The sequence below is a fragment of the Mycteria americana genome, chromosome 1 (genome assembly GCF_035582795.1).
Source record: "Mycteria americana isolate JAX WOST 10 ecotype Jacksonville Zoo and Gardens chromosome 1, USCA_MyAme_1.0, whole genome shotgun sequence".
NCBI lineage: Eukaryota > Metazoa > Chordata > Aves > Ciconiiformes > Ciconiidae > Mycteria > Mycteria americana.
Window position 1 is genome coordinate 86,829,875 of NC_134365.1, and position 19,939 is coordinate 86,849,813.

A 19,939-nucleotide genomic window follows, 5' to 3' on the forward strand; every position below is an offset into this window, starting at 1 on the left:
GCCTATCATTAAAGCTGATGTTGAAGTTTTTAAGGGGGAAAAGCAAGTGGGTGATTTGTCAGCAGCTTCCCAGAAGAAGATGATGATTTAAAGGCACAGAAACTGAAAGAAGCAGATTGACTTCTCCATCCCAGAGCCTGAGATAATGGAGTTGAAGAGAACTCACAAGGCTTGTAAAGAAAGCTTAAGATTTATATAAAAGAAAAACTTATGAAATAGTGTAACTGATCAGATATGAGTAATCATGGGAAAAGGACCAAGAGAGAATTTTCTTGCAGTGGAATCTGAGATCTTTTTCAATTAGGGCCACTTGCGTTTAAGCTTTCATTCGTTCAGCACGTTAACTTCAACAAGTTCCTGTTGAAGACAAAGGCTGTGGGGGGTGGGGGCAAGATGGGAATCTTCTACCTCCGCTGCTTCAATTTTTATGTAGTGCAGCTCTGTTCTACAAAGGGTTTGTGTAAATGAACAGCAGGGCTCGGTTTCTTAGTAACTGTAGATCAGGGATACTGAGCTTACCTTTCCTTCTTATTTTCAGCCTCACAAATTCAATTTGGGCTCTGAGTATTTGGCTGGACTCATCCTTCCTCACCAGGATAAAGGAACTGCAGGCCAAATTTTGCTCACAGAGCACCTGTGCCATCCATATGCTTGAACAGGTGTAGCTACATAATAATGGCCTTTCTGGGAAATGTACAGTAGGTTCCAGGTCCCTCTCTTTGATATTGGATACACACAAGCAGCAGGCCTGTTACATAAGAAATGGCCACGTTACACAAACGATTTTCCATTTTCAAAGAGATTCAAACGGCCTTCCCAGTTCAGCTCAGGATGCTCACTCAGGTTGCAAGTGTTGATGGGCAGACCTGCTCTCTCCAGTCAAGCTCCTGGCAACTGTAGAGGCAGATACATTTCTCTTTTGAATTGTAGAGAGGTCATGGAAAATAGCCTTTTTCTTTTTTTCAGAAAAAGGCTGAAATTTTATTATTCACAGAAAGTCAAGACCTTTATGAAAAACTTTTATAGAATTTAGTAAGCTTGAAAGATAATATAGAGAGTAGTCTTCAAACCAGTCAGAATTCACAGAGAATAAGAGTCTATCTACAGGTTTCTACAGATCAAGTTATGGAATTATACAGTAGCGTATAATTCTCTATCCCATTCCACAGAGGTTAGAAAACTCTACAGATAGGTTTTCTTTTCCTAATGAACCCCATAGAATTTTCTATAAGGTCAATTCTTTTCACACTTTTTCCCATGTAGATAATTCCCTGTCACTGCCTTGCACAGAGATAATGTACATCTTTTAGACATCGATTAGACATCTTAGTAAATGTATCACATGTCCAGGACTTCTTTTTCTTTTAATGTGGACAAGTTGACCCACTTGTCCCAATCCTGTAAACAACATGGAGGGATCATTCAAAGCTACTCTGAAAGGTACCGTAAACATCCAGATTGGTCCTGGAGAGGCACGTGGGAACAAAATGGTTTGGAGAAAAAAGCAACAAGCCACCCAAATCTTCTCCCACAAAGGAACCTAACCGACCATTTTTGTTTCCCTGAAGGCTTTTTTAAAAAAGAAATAAGAAAAGGTTAACATTTACTCATTAGTCATCTGCTGAGGTGCTCTTGGCACTTACCCCATCTCCCTGTTCTGGCTAGTGTGATTTCCTAGGCCCTGTTCCATGGCTAGACCCAAACCAGTTCAGGACAATGAGCTAGCACTGGCCCTGCAAGAACTGTAGGAGATCATCTTTATCAAGCCCTCCTGCCCAGGGGAGGTTAGCACCTGAATGTGTAAACATCTTTAAAGATATATTGAAAGGTCATCATTCAGGAGAAGAGCTACCTCCTTAGAGAGATGTAAGCAAGCCCAAGCAAATGGGTAAAAAAAGGTGGTCACAAAAACTTTTCTCTCTTACCTACACCGTATTACCAGTCTTACTTAAATATCCCAAAGGTCTTTCCTTCAGGGGTGCAACGGAGAGGGAAGACAGATCCGCTTGAAGTGGACTTGGCTGGAAAGACTTGGGCATTCATAGAGGAGACCCTCTTCATGCAGCTGCCTGTGTAAATGGGAAAAAGCTGAGTGGGGTAAAGTTCTACCTGAGAGTCCCATTCATACTTTCCATAATTCCATAATTCATCATCTGCTTTGCTTGCCAGGAGCTGTCTGAACTCTGACACCTGATGATATTACTTCAGTCACATTTTATTCTCCTCAGACATTCTTCCCTGCAAATATGCTGGGTCTAATCCTGAATCAGGAAAGAAGCATGTATCACTCTCCTGTCATCCACAAAATACACCAAGCCTGAAGAGGAGGCAAAGAAGAGACAAATGTATCATGAATTAAACAGAATTGATATGAGTCAGAGTAAGTGAGAAAGAGTTGCCCCTGGGACAGTATGGCAGCGCCCAGGCAAATTCCTTTCTCTAGCTCATCAGATCTAACATCTGATCTAAACCCATGCTTTGCTGATGCTTCCCTGCAAGAGGTATTGCAATTAAAACTCAGCATTTGGGTAATCTCTGCTGGTTCTGTTCAGTCCTCTAGCAAAATGATAGCCTTGTACAATTTTTTCTTTTGCTTTTGCTCCCGTTTATTTTCTGGTGAGAGCTTGAGAGCAGACAGTTTGTTCAATTTCCTTTCAAAACTCCTCCCCACCAAAAGGAGGTCTGTAGAAACATGCAGAGGAATTGCAAGAGACCAAATTCCCCCTAGTCAATGAACCATATTTTTTTAACAAAAAAAAAAAAAATAGAACCCGTACAAATAGGGAAACTCCTGATATCAGCTTTCTCCACACCTAAAAAACAGATGGGAGGGAAAAAGAAACAGACCAAGTACTGAGCATTATTTACATTGCTTGGGGGTAGGAAAACAAAAGAAGAAAATATAGGCAGAAAGAGGAAATAAATAGGAGGAGAAAACTTCCTCTCACCCCTTTTCCTCCAGCTACATTTGGCACTGCAGAAGGAGTAGCAGAAATGGGAAAGGTGCAGTATTTCTGTTAGTGATGACTGGAGTACAGGCCTTTCCCACTGTTAACGGCTTTGTTAGGAACACTTACCCAGCAATATAAAAAGGTAAAAAAAAAAAAAAGCAAAAACTGAAAACTCCAATGTAAACTGGATATCTGTGATCTCATAGCTGTACACACTGTTCCTGGATCTGCTGCCTACTCTCTGGGTCTCCCCATACTGCTGGCAAGGGAAAAGACGGAAGGATACAGCAGCAGCACCAAGATGGACATGTTCTCAAGCCCCCTGGCAAGAGTCAGCTTTTTATGACTGTCTCTGTAGCTGAAAATGTCCTTTCCGCTGGCATCCAGTGCCCAATGCCAAAAGGACACACCACTCTCGCCAGCTCCTGGGAAGGTAGAAATGTCAAAGAGAGAAACAAATAAATGAAAGATTAGAAAGAGACCAAAGCATGAATATCTGAGAGCAGGGTTAGATTCATATCTGCATCCATTCTTCCATGCCACAGTAGAGCCATGTGAGCCATGCCCACAGAGACGCACCATCTGTACTGCAGCACAGCCCATGCCCACAGAGTGCAGTTTGTATCCATTGAGCCTACCATATCAAGGTGCTATTGAGGATCTGGTTACACAGCGCATCTTTCATCTCAGTACAGTCAGTATTGAATACAGCCTCATCCTCAGTATAAGCCACAATCACAATACTAGTGCAATCTATATTTGTAAAGCCATATCTTCATTTTAAACCAGTTTATATTCATATATTCTATCATGACCATGTCCACAGAGCAACATCCATTCTGCCAAGATGGATTCTAGCCACATAGCTGCTCCCTATACCAAGCCTGTCTCATCAGCCACATCCCCAGTACCAGAAGAGTTTGTATCCACAGCCAAGACTTTGTATTAAAAAGATTTAGAAATGATTTACCAATCCAGATCTCTCCAAGCACCTCACATGTGTTGCCCAGAGCAAAGAAAATAAAAAATATGTGTCCATGGTGGAGGGGAAGAAGAGGTCTTCATGTGTCAATCACTTTGAGATTTTCCTCTTGTTTAAAAAAATAATTAAATGTCAGGAATGGAAGGTGCGTCTGCTCGGAAGTATGGGGATCTGGAGAGAAGAATCCCTGTCATTTCATTCCTTGCCACCCCTCTCCTTGTTCAGCAGTGATGAGAACTTCACAGAAAGCATCAGTTGTTTGTTTCTCCCTCTTCCTCATCAAAGGACTGCACCCCAGAGGAGGTGACATCTGAGACTTTGCGGCTCAGTGCAGCATGTTCTATCTCCTCTCGAGGAGACAGTGATTCCAGGTCCCGGCACACTGCATCATCCTCCTCTGGAGAGGGCTTCTTGTTTAAGAGAGGAGCCTTCTCCAGCCGTGGGTTCCCTTCATCCTCAATGTGGTCCTCCACGTATGTGCTGGACTCAGCCCCACCCCCACCCTGAGCAGTCTGCAGGGGCCACACATGGACCAGCCCTGTGCTCTGGATGAAGTTCTGCTCCTGCCACTGTTGCTGCAGCTGTTGCTGCTGGAGAAGGCTGCTCTGAATCAAAATGCTTTCCTGAAGGTTTGTCTGGGACTCATCAAAATTCTGGCCTAAGTAGGAGCCAGTTGCTGGGGAAGCGATGAGGGACTGGTCACTGGTCTCCCAGGCATCGGATGAACCTAAGCAATACATGCCCTGCGAGACGTAGGAATGAGGCCAGCTGTCATACTGCGTCTGGGCCATATGCTCTGCAAGTAAAGGAGGGAAACAACACGCAGTTAGACACTCTCTCTAGGCCAAGCTGGCTCATTCAGATAGCTTGTGTGCCTGTGCATGGCACTGCACTGTACAGGCTAGATAAATCCTTTCGAGGGGAAGAGGGTGAAGAGAAAAGGCAGTTCTAGGCAGTAGGCAGATGAACCTGGTTATACCCACAATTGACAGCAAGAGCTGGTAGCTTTCCAAAGGTGTGCCCAAAAAAGGCAAAGGAACTGGGCTTTGGAGCCTCCCTGTTAAGATTAGATTCCTTGGACAGCTCCACAAATAGGTGATGCCTCTGCTAGATCCCAATCCCAAAAATTGAGGCTACAGAATAAAACAGAGTAGAGGGAAAGAGAGCAACATGACAAGAGCAGGAAAGGGGTGTTTCAAGTTTAGCGAGAGGCACTGGAGCTCACCTTGGCTCTCCATTAGCTCCTGATAGTTCTCAGAGTAATTGCCTGCTGGGTTCTCTTGATTTGAGTTTACACTCACATCCTCACCATCCATGGAGGACCAGGCCATGAGAGTTGCCTCAGAAATAGCAAATTGCTCCATCACTCCTGTGCCAAAGGAGACAGGGAGGGGAAGCAGGGATGTGTGAAAGTCTCCACTTCCCACCACCCTCTTTAACCTAATCTCTTGGTCACACTGTCCTACTCTTCTCCTATCTCAGCAACACCCATCACCCACAGTTGGCCCTCACCCTCTCCACTTTGCATTCCATTGGAAATACTCCAGCCACAATCTCTTATCTCTTTCAGCCATCTGAACCACCCACAGGCTCTCCTCAGTGTGTTTTTCAGGTTCCTGCACTTTAGTCTCTCATGGATTCTGCTCTAGGACATCCCAACCAATCCAATCCACATGCCAAAAAGTTAGCGCTACCTGCAAGGAACCGGGCCTCCTTTTCACCATCACTCAGGTCTGAGTAGGCATCAGCGTCTTTGCGTGCTGTCTCGTGCGTGTGCTGCTGCTGCTGGCTGTTACCTTTGCCCCAGCCTTGCCATTCAATCATGTGAGCCACACGACCTTGTCCCATAGCCGTTGGCTTTGTGACATGGTCCTTCATGCTGCGAGATATCCCTAAGGGGCCAGACATTAGAAAACAAGGAGGGGCTATTACACAGCTCCAGGGTTGTCTGCCATGCTGTTTACCTCCCTTGGAAGTGGAGCTTCTCCCCTCCTTTCCTGACAGGGTTCAGGCCTTGGGTTGGGTGTCTCCCACCTTTCACTGTATCACTCTCCAGCAGAGTTTCTCCATCTTTCCTTGGACTGGCTCTCAGAAGGGGGAAAAAGGGAAACCCCAAATATGAAAGACCATTTCCTTCCTTGCCTAGAATCTATTTAGGACAGAGTTGGGCATGAAGGATGAAGCCTGGAAGTGAACAAACTAAGAAATAGAAAATGAGGTTAAACCCAAGACTGAGGGAAAGCAATTGAAGATGTCTGAGCTGGGGTGCATGGTGAGAACCCAACAGGAGTAAGATAAATTTCTTTGAAAGGGCAACAGCTAAGAGATTTCTGTATCTAGAACCATGGTGGTGGAAACTCCTCTAAGGCCTCGAAAGGCAAGAGTCAGAAAGGAGCAGCTGGGAGAGCAACAGGGAGATATGGGAAGAGGCACGAAGGCCTGTGGAGAGAAGCTGCCAAGGATAAACCCAAATTTTGAGGACCTCACCAGAGAAAGATGATTTAGCCAAAGCCCCAATCCCATAAGCATTGGAGTTGCGTTTCAGCTTGGGGAGGATGGAGGTCGTATCTTCCATGGAGAGCTGAAAAGAGAGAGAATACAAAGAAATGATATACAGGAAAGAGAAAAAGAAGTGAATTGAAGTGAGAAATCAGTATAAGTATTCCAGAAGGTAGGGGGAAAATGAGGAGCAGAAGCAAGCAACAAGAAAAAGAACAAAAGAAGGGAAGGAAAAATTAGAGTCTATTTAACCAGGACTGGATATTGCATAGTGTTGGGACTGAGTGAGGCAAGGTCAGTGGGAGAGGCAGAAGCAGGATGTGAGAAGCCTCCCTTTGACTGCTGCCAGTCCTCCACAGACATGCTGCACTGTTCCCAACTCTTTGTTAGAGACGCAAGACATGGCTGATGGACAATTCAGAGAGCTCACAATGTGGAGCTGACAATGTGATAGGCAAGACACAGTAATGCATCATATATGCATCATACTGCAGATATTAATTTTTCTATGTTACTTTTGGTTTTCATTTCTTCTCATATGGTCTTAATAAAATTAACATGACTGTATCAGTGATGCATCCTGTTTCAAGCACCTACAACTACCTGTAAAGAAATGAGGTCTACAGTTCTGCTTAATTCCCTTTACTCTCTTCTCTATGTTCATCCTCAGTCCCTGAATAACAAGGACGGGAAACTATGGGGACAGGCAGCAGTCACAAACGTCATCATAAAACACAATCCCTCAAGACGAATTCATCAGGCTTCTTCAGAGATGCCAAGCATTGCACATGAGGCTTAATTTTCACAAGGGCTAAACAAGCATTGCTTCTGCTCTTCATTTCAACCTCTCTGAAAATCAAGTCCACCATGTTTTAAACACAAAGATACTCAAAAGTAGTGACCATGATACTGGAATTTTTAAATCCTGACATGAAGCAAGCATTTGGTCATAGGCACAAACCTCACAAAAGGTGAGAGGAGCAATAACTAGGCATCAAATAGTTGGAGGCAAAGGAAGGCTTTGTAACGATGTTGAACTGCATATAATCCCAGTCAATTCCCAAAATATGGGACATGAGTTTCTCTGGAAACCGAGTGTAAATGCAGCAGCTAAGGCATCCTGTAACTTTGGAGCCAAGAACGTCCGTGTGTAACATGTGAGGTGAAGAAATCAGAAAGCAGGGGAAGAACAGTAAAAAGTGAAATGTGTAGTTGAGAACACAGCCTGTGTTCCATGATGCATTTCCTTTGGTGATGAAGCTGGTTGAAGAATGTCCATCTATGCCCCACTGGTCATTCCTGCCTGGGTGCTGCTGTTCAGTATCCATCCATTTGTTTCAAGACAGTCTGGGGGCTGTGCTGTGAGCCCCCAGAGGTTGTGAGGTTGGAGAGCTATGACATGAAGGCAGGAATGAATGGGAAGGGAAGGAAATTCATGAGCCAGCTTTGATACCAAAGATCTACAGAATTACAATGAGAAAGAGAAAGAGCTGCATTATGAAAGAGCTCCATGGATTCAGAACGGATTGGAAAATGGGAAACTGCAAGTAAGGAAACTGTCTTCTACTGTCTTTAAGGAAACATGTATTTGTGTACCTTGCTTTCAGCTAGACAGAAGTGCAGTGAGGAAAAACCTGACACATTTCTTCTAGACGGTTGCTGCATGCACCATAATTTTCCTGCACAATTTGTTTCTCTAACTGAGCTTAGGCAAAAGATCCCAAGCCATAACTGCCACAATGAAAGAGATGTCAGTAGGGCAAGGGTTAGTTAAAAATATAAGTCCCCTTGATATTCAGTGGCCCAAGTGCTTTCAAACCACAGACAACCAGAAAATGACAGCCGTTTAAAAGTTTTGAAAGTATCTGAAATTTGAAAACGCTTATACTACCAAAAATGCAGCTTCTTATCCTGCCTTTCCAAGTGTACAAAAGTATCAAAGCTAATTTATGTGAACACATTTTTTAAGCCTCCAGAGCAGAAAAAATAGTTTGGAAGCACTAACATGCATTATTCCCTTTTCAGGACGCTGTTTTTGCATTAGTGAAAAAGAAAAAAATAAAATCATATTTTTTCATGGCATAGGTATTAAGAGCAACAAGGAACATGTGTTATTAAAATGTTCGCTTGTTTCTTCCTCCACCTGTTAACTAAAGTTAACTGGTGCTGATCATCTTCCCCAGGGGACATTAAGAATTCTTTTACTTCTGTATGCAACTGAAAATGAGGGATACATTTCTCCCAAACTCCTGGAGAAGATCAAATGATGCTCTAATCAAAGACTACTGATTTTTTAAATATGCTGGACAACACCATTTTTATCTAGCAGTGCCCAGAAATCTCAAAAAGACAACATATGTAATGACATATATTTGTCCCAAAGAGGATAAAAGCAATTTAATAGCCACCTGCAGATCTAAATGCCTGCCAGACAGCAAAAGACCCAGAGGCAAACAAAAATTTATCACCATCCTCTGAATCTTAGACAATTCCCAGAATTTCAGTGGCACTAAAGACTTTCTGTCATTCTGGTCTCCACTGTATCCAATAGCAGACAAATCCTGGTCTTCCTATGGCTAGAAATTTGAACAGTGGTGTGGCACATACTCACATTGATACCATCCCAGGAGAAATCTGTCCGTGTTTGCTAAAGAAAGCAAAGAAGGACATCACATTAGTGTAACAAACAAGTCACAAACAGCCATGCATCTCTCTAGTAGTTTGCCATAATCAACAGCCACTACTTCATCTGATGTATTAAAAAAACTTGTGTCTTTCAAGCTGGTTTCGTTCCCTGCTGTTGATTGTGGTGTCTGTAGGTATCACGGTGGTTGAAGGTACAATAGCGAATAGGATAATATAGAGAGTAAAAGAGAGAAAAGCAAATGCCTTTTCATAAGACTCCCCTTCTAACAGCTCTTTGCTAAATGTTGCAATGCTGGCACCTCTGTGTGGGAGCTGCATTGCTTTCAGGCTAACACAAGGAGGAGCTACACTACCTATGTATTTTGAGTATAATACAGCAAGTTAGAATTGTTTTCTACTGAAATTATCTTCTCTTGTAGTCTTTCATTTGTCCATTCTGACCCACTTTCCCCTTGCAAACCTGATCCATTTCCCATATGAGCCATTACAATACCAATTCATAGTGTATTTCCTTCAGCTGGGAGGACTTACATCTCAATGTCTTGGTTTTGGGATGTGGACACTCAGGAAAATTTAGATTAATCAATTACACCTATGGTATGCACTCACATAAATCAAAACATTCACTGAGGTATAGTTTATGCTCATTGACTTTTAGATCTGCATTTGATTTAAATGAATTTTCCATACAAGGTTGGGCCCCACAACTTCTGCCAGGATTCCATGAAACTCCAAGTTTCTTGGAGTTACCTTCCAAGCCAGCAAGGTATAATAAGGAAATAAAAATACCTATACATTAGCACTTTGTAAGGTTTTGCAAATTGTATGTTATTTGTTAATGTTATTTGTGAACATTATTTGTGATTCTTCAAATATTATGTGTTTAAAATAACTTTGATCTTTTTATTAATCACGACTGCATACCCTGAACCTTACAGATCTGAAAATTCAGGTATCTAAGATTGCAGAAGCTGCAATAATTCAGAACAGCAAATGAACCAGCTCTTGAGATACTGCATGGTAAATCAATTGGCAGTGAGCTACTAGTGAATGCATCCCTAAAAATCAAAATGGAGACAAATGTGTTTCTTCAAAAGATTTTATGGCTGTGGTGCAGAAGCTGGGACAGACATAGTGTTGGACATTTCAATTAATCCGTTATTCAAGGAATGCAGACTTGTCAAAACTGCCACAGTTTTTTTCATGTTCTGTTCCACTCCAGTCATGAGTGGTCACTTTCATTTGCAAATTCTTACTCACTATGGATATTCTGAAGGGAGTGACTCAACTCTATTCAATGCAAGCCAAACTGCACAGATATGGAAGTCTGATCCTCGCGTCCATACTGACATTCTGGTCCTCTCCCAGGTGATGCCCATGAAGCACAACACCCATTTCTGAACTCAGAAAGAAATGAAACTTTCTGATCCCCCTGGGTAAGTGGGTCTGGGACAGGGACTCACCTCAGTGGAAGGTCGATGGAAGCTGCTGCCATGCAGTGAACTGGTGCTGTCCATATTGATTTGGTCCACATCTTTCAGTCCCTTCCAGTCTACTGCAATCACCTCATTTCCTGTGGGAACACATCTAATCAGGCTTCTAAATGCCACTACAATTTGTTCTAGCAGTCTTATGCCAAGTCAGGTCAGCATACAGGAGAATCACTGAGTTTAAGGCCACAATAGCCTTAAATCAGACCTTCCTATTTTAATCAGACCACCTGTACATCATCAAATATTATATTTCACACAGTTATCTCCATATGAAGACCCGTGATTTGTGTTTTTCTCAAGCATAATGTATGCTTGGCTAAAGCACAGCTCCCCAGAAAAAAAGCATCTAGTCATGATGTGTGACTGAGAAAGAACCAATTCTTCTGATATTCTGTTCCAATATTAAACCATCATCACTTAAAAAGGCATTTCTCCTTTATAATTTGAATTGGTCTGACATCAACTTAGAGCTGTTGGTGCCCTTGCTTTGCCATTCTCAGCAAGATTAAAGACCTTTTTAATACCTGCCATTACATTTCAGGAAAGTTATTCATACACTTACTTTTCTTCTTGACAAACTAAACAGACTGAGATCTTTAGGCTTCTTACTGTAGAGCATTTTTCCAGCCCCCTTAATAAATCTGTGTCTCTTTTAAAAAGACATCTCAAATTTTTCAGTTCTTCCACATGTGGACATAAAAGCATACACAGTAATGCAGGACTGCTCTCACCCATTCTGCTAATAAAGTTAAAACTTACTTGCTGCTCCTCGTCACATTAACCCATTGTGCCATAACCTCGCAGTAGATTCTCACATTCAGCTGTTTGTTCACTCAGATCCCTATGCACTTTGCTCAGCTTTCTGGGATTGTCACCCATTCAAAAGCAGAGTCTGTGCCATTTGATTTTAGATGCATTTTAATACAACTTAAAGGATCAAGTAAAATTAAATATTCATAACATAAAATAGAAATTATAAAATTGAATTAATAAAGATAAAATTTAAGATTATTAAATAAGATTAAATTGTAATAGTGTGCAAAGTAGCAAACTTAAAATAGTCAGCCAAGTAACCAGGACTGCTCTGTGTGACTGCTCTCTCCAGATAGCTATTTACTGAACATTCAGCCTTTGTGCCATCCTCAAATTCTGTTAGAAGTTATTTGCTTCCATGTCATGGAGGAAAAGGTTGCACTGTGTTTAAAACTGAGCCTTTTGGAACCTGGCAAGGAATATAGCTCCCAAAATGATCATCTATTCCTGGGATCAATTCAGCAATCTCTAGTCTATTTGAAATACATGCCATTGACTGTGAATAGTTCTATTTTCATTAGCTTTTAGCTTTTTATTTACTCTTTATAGCAAATTTCTTCTCCACAGACATCTACAAATCCCCTTGCTCATTCTAGCAGCTCTGGCACATTTACACTAGTTCATCACTGCACTTCCCGGGTAGAAATGAGGTGCTGTGCTCTGCCCTACACAGGTCTGCAGGAGGCATGTAGGCACTATGGGTGGGAAGACAGAGTCACTCATCAGCTAGAATTCAAAATGCAAAAAAATAATTTGGTTCCTTAAAAAGGCTAAACATGGTGAAATGAAAACCAGCAGAAAGCAAATACTATTTGAGTTGGTGTCCACCACACCTTCACATCTCATCATTTTCTGCTGTGCAAGAAGATCTCTCTTTCTGAAAGAACCAAAGCTTATTTACCCCTTCACACTTGAAGTATGTTTCTGTTCATCAGGATAATTAGAATCAAGTGCTTTAATAGCATCCCCCATATGCCTCTGACTAGGCTGAGTAAAGTTGCAGGGAACTTAAAAGAAAAAGGAGGTTCCTGTACTGTATGCTACAAAGGTGAGCACAGAGGTCAGACAGAGCCAGACTTCAGGAGGAGGCAGGACATGGCTATGATGAGCATGACAAAGACCACCTTTCAAGGTTGTGATCCTCTTGACTGATTTTCTTGACAAGCATATGCATGCATTTGGCCTTAGTGAGCTCAATTATTTATTTCTAATTGTGATTGTTATTAACCACAATCAATTCATAAGCTATCAGTGTAGAGCTGAATTTGTGCTAAATTCTGATCAGATCATTTGACTCCCATCTGCAGGCATCCCCCTTCACAGGGCATCATGTTGGGTTGTGTGATAAAAGCTCATCTGCACACCCACAAAGGAGCACAGAGAGACAATGGCGGGGGGGGACCCCAAACAGCACTGCTGGGCTGCTCCCAGTCCCATCACAGGAGCCATCAGCCCACCAAAGGCCCATCTCCACACACCCAGAGGTGCACAGAGGGACAATGGCAGGTGGGAATCCAAATTATGGACTCACAGGAAGGGACACCCTGTCCGGGCTGCTCCCAGGGCTGTCCCAGGAGAGCCTCAGCCCCAGGATCCAGGGGAAAGCCCATCAAGATGAGTCAGGGGGAGTGTCTTTCAGAAGAAGCTTCATAACTGAGGGTGGCGGTTACTGCCTAGGGGTATGGGACCCATTATGGGATGCAGGAGAAGAGCATATGGGGATTGCACTAGATTTATGTGATGTTTAGGGGAAGAACCAACGGCAGGGAAAGGGGGGAATCTAGGTGATTTGGGGACAAACAAATGTGAGAAAATAGATAAAGGGATAAAAGGGGCTGGTAGCATGTAGACAGGTTGCTGATCAGTACAGTTATCTAGCCATTCCCTGCACTTGTTCTGTGCAGTCTGTCCTGTCTTCTTGTTAAATTCCATTTCTAACTATTTTCTGGCATGAATGATGCTCTATTCTGGGTGCATGAGTTTTGTGATGGAGGTCAAAGTGCCAGGAACTAAAGAGACCGGAGTGAGTGAAATCAACTGGAGCGAGTGAGGGCGCATGAATGCATGCATGATCACCAGCCAAAATGAAGGTGAAGTGATCTGGGTGCCAGATGTGTGCCCCTGAGGGTAAGACCACAGGGTGAGTTGGCTACCAGAGTATCAGAGGAGTCCCAGCCACCTGTCACAGATCTGTGTGTGTGTGTGCATGTGTGTCTGTGAGTGAGGGGTCTGTAACAGCAACTGCAGTGGGGCTGTGGCCTTGGGGGCTGCTATGTCCAGGTGCCAGCAACTGGGGAGACTGGGATCCAGGAGCAGCTACTGGGCAGACTGAGTAGCCCTGCTACAGGAGGGATCCATGCTGTACATAGTGGATCTCCATTGTGCTCAACCAGAGACAGAAGCAGGATGAGACCGTTGGCGCTGTTTGTGTGAGTGCTGAGCGTGTCTGTGCTGATCTGTGTGGCTGGCACATATGTAGGTATATGTGTTGCGTATGCGTGTTTATGTGTATGAATACTAGGAATACAAGCTCAGCCTGGCTACTGGTTGCGCCTGGGGACAGGGAGCTGTAGCAGCCTTGCCTCTGTTGGGCTGCTGGATTCACCCCTGCTAGCTCATAAGGGCACTTGAAGGTGTGCACCAGAGCTTCCCAGCAGGTCTGGAGACATCTGCACTCCCAGGCCTCAGTAGGCTCCCAGGGCCGGGCTGCCAAGGCTTCCTCTAAATCCTGTCATGGCAGACCTGGATGGGATGGGCCCCTCACTCCCTCTGGCTGGGGAGTAGAGCTGCAACTAGCCCACCCTGAGCAAACACTTCTTTTATCACTGCATAAAGCCTAGGCACATCATTGCTACCTTCTACCCAACCTTTTATTACCTTTTGGCCTCCCCATTTGACAGGAGTTTCTTTTCTTTCTGTTTTGCTTCGTAAAGCTGTGGCAGGCTGCACTACCACCTATCAGACTGGCCATCCTGAGTTCAGCAAAGTGAGAGAGGGAGGTTTGGGGTGTGCTTGGACTCAAGCGAGAGGGGCAAGGCCTTAGCGGGCCTGCTCATGGGTTGCCCACTCCTAGCGTGGCTGGAGACCTCTTAGGTTTGGGATCCAAGCAAACCTTCTAGGGCTAGAAATATCTCTGGCAAAGGGAAGTGCCTGACAGACCTGTGAAAAGCCCAATTGCCAGTCCCAGCTGGCAATCAGCTTTAAGGTTTGGTTGTGGCTTAGAATCAAATACTGTAAGCAGTCTCCCTTGAACAGGGAAGGGGTAAAGGGGAGAAGAAAGGGGCACTGCCGGGAAGTGCAAATCTAGACAGGGCAGGTAAGGGAAGGAGTGGAGGTGTTGACTGTAATCAGGGTGAGCTGAGGAATCAACAGAAGTCAGTGGGAGGATGAAACTGGAGTTAGAGCAGAGCGGAAGCCTGCCCCTGTGTGCTGGGATCCAGTTGCCTCTTCCTGTAGAGGCAGCTCCTGCTCCTTCCCTCCATCTGCAACCCTTCACACTAGAACGGGAGGGCTGGGGCATTCCTGCTGCAGAGCCGATGAAGACAGTGATGCTGGAGAGGCAGGAGACAGGCCACCACTCCAGAGCAGAAGGCAGCTGTACAGAAGCCTTCAGCGCAGGTAGCAGTGTCATGCCTGTTTTATCTCTGCTTACCCTAGGTCTTTTTACTGTACTGTCAGCTGTTTCTGAGGATACAGCCATGGCCCTTCTGTAAGTCTAGATAGACATCCTGGCACACAGTGCAGAACAGGCTGCGAATGCACTGCAAAGACTCCCCCAGCCAAAGAGAGAGAAACCAACCTCAGGGAGTCTGGTGCTCAGCACATGCGACTTGACAGCCCCCAAGTCTGGCAAATGACACTCAACCTTTGCTCTCAATTCTGCTAGCCCACTGACTGTGGAAAATTTTAGTACTATTCTGGCAGATGGTAGCATCAAATAGTTGAAGAATATTAACATCAAATAATTACTTGTCTCAAAGTCCACACCTGTTCTGTAATAGTAGAACTAAAGGCCTATAAAATGTATTTATTCCTGTTTTTCTCCAGTTAAAATATCTCATCTACCTAGACAAGGGAAAAGAATGAGTAATATGTGATCTTGCATGAACCATAGTCATAAACACTGAATAATTATTGAAAAATTTTGGTCTAAACAGTTTCACAGGTACTAAGAAAGAACAAAATATGTTGGAAGAAAATAACTCTTTTTAAATGCTTTTAAATGCAATAATATCTGCTGAAGAGTTACAACATCCCACACTGTGGTTGAAAAGGAAATCTCTGGGTTCTAATTGGCATTGGGCCTGGGGCAATGTTACTTCCTCTTATTGAAAGTTGGATAAAGGTTAGTGGGTTTTTTTCTCTTCTTCTAGAAATAGCAAGAGCAACATTAATCCACAGACATGAAAGATCAAGCTCTGCTCTGACAGATGGAAGGAAAGAAACATGAAAAATGAGAAAGAAGTATGGACAGTGAAGTGGGAAAAGAGGAACTGAAAGCAGTACATCATATTTTAGTATTGTTTTTATCCAACCTCTGGTCAACCTCTTTCTCCCTTGAATTAGTATGGTTTTTTTACTTTTGTAATAGTACATTTCTTCTCCAGTATAATTTCTTTTCTCTTATCCATCTTCCATTCCAGCTTCTGCTAATCATCATGACTATTCCATTTGTAATTCTATCATCAATCATCTCTTACAGAACAGTATTTGCTCCTCTCCATATACAGCTGATAAGCATTTAAAAACATAAGTGGGTCATAAAGCTAATTTTAAAGTGGAATTTTTACAAACACATGCTACTGAATTTCTCATTGAAATGTTCTGAAATGAGATGATGAAAGTTAAAAGATAACTGAGTTTCTGGTTTCCTTGTCATTGTTTCTGTATGGTGTGTATAGAAAGGATATAGAGCGCTTTCATTTTCATTGAACTTTTTGAAGATGTCTTGATTTTTAAAAAAAATTTATTATTTGTTTGGGGGGTTTTTAACATCATAAATCCCATCCTTGCTCTGGAAGACTCAGTAGATGACTGAAGAACAAGTAGGAAGCTAATTATATGAAGCAGTGAGATAAAACCAAAGCAGTTGAAATACATCAATACATTAAGCCACACTGTTTGCAGATCATGGTTGCTTTGTATTCTTAACACAAATTTTATTTTAAAAGTCTGACAAACACTCATTAGAAAAAGATGTCTCCATCACAACTGAAGTAATGTTCCAACTCAAGTCCTCTAAGCCATTGAGGGAAAAATATCATCCCTCTTTCTGTTACAGTACTGTTAAGGTAAAAATCAAGACTTATTTTTAAGTCGGGCCTTTCTAAATAACAAAGATGAAAAACATTTAAAGAGGTAAAAAGACGGGGGAAAGAGAATACCCTTTTCCCCACTTTTTTTTTTTTTTTTTTTGAGCATCGTAACTTTGGACTCTCAGAAATTAGAAAATGTGTGTACTAAGCATTCCCAAGCAATATGAAATAATGACTATTTTGATGAATGCACTGGAAAAATCCAATAAGCAATCTGGATGACTGTGTCCCACCTTGCTGATCTAATATTACTACTTTTTTCCTATTCAGTAGCTCATTTTGCCACATACTTTAGTTTATCATGGAGACACAGAATTTCTTAGTTGGACATATTTTCAGTTTCTTTGCATTTCTGTGATCATAGAAAATTCACCTTGTTTACAATTACTCATTACTTAATCTAAACAAGTCCATTCTCCTTGGGTTTCCTCTTGACATTTTCTCAATTCCTATTACCACCATGTATTCATTAATATTATATTTGGTACCTGTGCCTGTATTTTGTTCATTTAACAAGGTACATGCTTGAATCAGGCATCTGCATCTATGCAGAAGCCTTTAATAATCTATTTTGTTGTAACTTCTGTGCTGGATGCTAAACATCTTCTCTAATTTGTCTTTTTATTTTGTTCCACACTAAATAGACTAATACAGCTTTAGAGTCTTTAATTCTATTTTATCCTTCCTGACATGATGCTGGTGAAGATGCACACCATATACCAAACATGTATTTGTGTCAATTGCTTTCTGATGTGTCATGCCAATTAACATAAGAAGAAACAGATTAATTAAACAGTGAATTTCCAGCACCGCTATTATCCACTGTTAGCAAGCTTTCTTCTGTTTCTCAAGTTTTACTTTCCAGCAGAAACAGTAGAAACATTATCATTTGATATTCGTAGCCAATGTTAATGTTGGTAAAGACCAATATTTAGAGTAAATGATTCAATTATTCTTTTCCATTCCCTTCTTTTCCCTGAACAACTAAGAAAACAACAAACGTAATTGCAGTAATTATGACCAGCCTTTAAATTGTTCTTTCCCTGATATCAATTTTCATGACACTCGTGGGAGTGTAGTATCTTTGTCAAACACAACATCATCATGTCATGTCAAATGTGGTTAAAATAAAAGCAGTTGAAGCTACTGGGAAGGACTGACAGATGGACAGATAGCATAATCATAGAAACCTTTTCCTTCCCTGCATGCTTTACAGAGAGCCATTCAAAGGTAGCCAAAAGGTCAACATCAAGGAAAGGAATAAACCTCTGTCAGGTGAACTGTCCCTGAGGTGAACCTCAAATGGAAGCATTCCAATTCTCCAAGGTAAAGCTGAGAAATCAATCAATCAGAGTTATTCACATAATTGTCTAAGTATTCGAGCTTGTACTGCATGAGGAAACATAGTAATCAGTTAGCTGCTGTTGGCACCTACCAACAGAATCACTTGTGGAAGATGAACAGAAAAAAGTCTGTTTTCATGGATGAGGTAGGGCTGAAAAATGTGGTGCTCATCAAAGCAGCGAAATGTCTTGGTCTCCACAAAACAGATGTCTTGGAAATTTTTGATCAAAAATGAAAACACCTACAGCTCTGATATGTCTGTAAGATTAGGAATCAGATGGGCAGTTCTCAGGATCTTTGCTTTGGATTTGGGTAATCTAAATTTTTTTCCAGACCATTCTGCCTCTTTCTGCAGCTGGGTCCCTTTTTAGAGCTGTTTAGGAAATATAATTAATGAACAAAGCTCCAACAGCAATATTTTTCTTCTTGACTGGAAACACCTTCAAACCAATACTAAAGGCTACTGCACGCCATGTCCTCGCAACTAAAAGGAGATGAACAGAGAGCCTAATGTTAGACACAGGCAGTTCTGTTCTGAGAAGCACTCATGTCATTTAAGCTGAGGAGGTACTGCAAAATGAAACACATCCAATTAACACAATTTTTAAAAAAAATCTCAAAGCCCTGTCTCATTTGCAGAACAAGTATCAGCCAGTGCGAACAGCAGCAATGGGTTTATCCTCATTCTTCACTGCTTCTCTGAAGTGCAGAGAATGTGTCCCCAGGGGCCTCATTCCGCACAGTAACTATGAAAACGCCAATATGAACCAAGGTAGCAGCCCTTTTTTGCTGGCCTATAGCCAACATTACAGAAGTAATATGCAGCAGGCAATTTCATATATTGCTCTCCATATGTGTTTAAATTTTAATCTCTGTGGCCAGCATGTCACGTGGGCACTGTCCTAGAGCATAAGAATACCATTAGTTGTGACATGTATGTCCCGTAGTATCACCTCTACCAGTGGGGAAGAAGAACCATCCCCAATACTCCCCAGGAGCCAACCGTCAGATCACAATGCACCTTTCTCCCTGAACTCCCTTCCCTGCACCCTGGAGCAGGAAGAGAAAGGTGTCACTACCACTGTTGCCTCCAGAACTACTGCCATCGCAGCTGCTGCTGATACCTCCATCCCCACTTGCAGCTGGAACATAACCCTGCACAAAGCAGGAGCCCAAGGGCTCTGAGGGCCCTGCCTGTCCCCCATGTCCACCTGGTGAAATAGGGGCCACGCTTCCATCACCTCCTGCTGTCCTCAGGTTCTGCAATACACCAAGGGACTTGGGGAGGGAACAGCACGGGGCCTTACTCCCGCTCTTTACCCTTTTCCTTCCTCTCCCTGATGTTACTATACATATGAAAAACACATACAGATGGTCCCCTACCCTTCCTTTCCCCCAGGCTCTCCCATTCACACCATAGCCCTCACAGGCTCTCTCTTCCTCCTCAGCACCTCTACACATTTTTCATCTTCTGTTTTCCTGCCCCTGCCTGTCCCTGGGCCAGCCCTGCTGCACACCCTGCCCCATGCAGCCTGGGCCACTTCCCCTCTTCCAGCCCCCCCTGCACACTTCTGGACCCTCTCCCAAGCATTACCATAGACAAACACCTAGAAAACATCCCACATGCCCATCCCCATTGCCCTGCCTGTGTGGAGACGCTGGGACAGATGGAGGAATGGGGGTCCCTGACCCCAGGGATGCTCTCAGTCCCTCTCTGTGGGGTGGGCAGCACTGCTGCCAAGGTGATGTCAACAGGCCAAGGTGGGACTCCACCGCTGCACCTCTGGGCCCACTACCATTCCCTAGCCAGCAGGACAAGTCAGAGGGAAGAAGCAGAACAAGAGCCTGCTCAAAACACCAGCACATGGGGGCAGCGGCAGTCTGTCAGTTCCAGGC

The 19,939-nt window shown here is 43.0% G+C and overlaps 1 protein-coding gene across 3 annotated transcripts in view; it reads right to left on the reverse strand.

Moving 5' to 3' along the window:
- Positions 1–946: 946 nt before the first annotated feature.
- The window catches only part of FAM131B (family with sequence similarity 131 member B), a 33,807-nt gene continuing 14,814 nt past the window's right edge, over positions 947–19,939 (reverse strand). The window contains exons 2-7 of one of the 3 annotated variants that reach the window (XM_075510382.1): positions 10,542–10,651; positions 9,044–9,079; positions 6,421–6,514; positions 5,628–5,858; positions 5,159–5,302; positions 2,797–4,729 (exon numbers count right to left, since the gene is read on the reverse strand). In XM_075510382.1, the coding sequence (XP_075366497.1) occupies positions 4,185–4,729; positions 5,159–5,302; positions 5,628–5,858; positions 6,421–6,514; positions 9,044–9,079; positions 10,542–10,651 (1,160 nt within the window). In that variant the 3' untranslated portion in view covers positions 2,797–4,184. Of the gene's footprint in view, positions 2,070–2,796; positions 4,730–5,158; positions 5,303–5,627; positions 5,859–6,420; positions 6,515–9,043; positions 9,080–10,541; positions 10,652–19,939 lie in introns of those variants that run through there. The other 2 variants (XR_012776910.1, XR_012776909.1) reach the window with 2 other exon arrangements.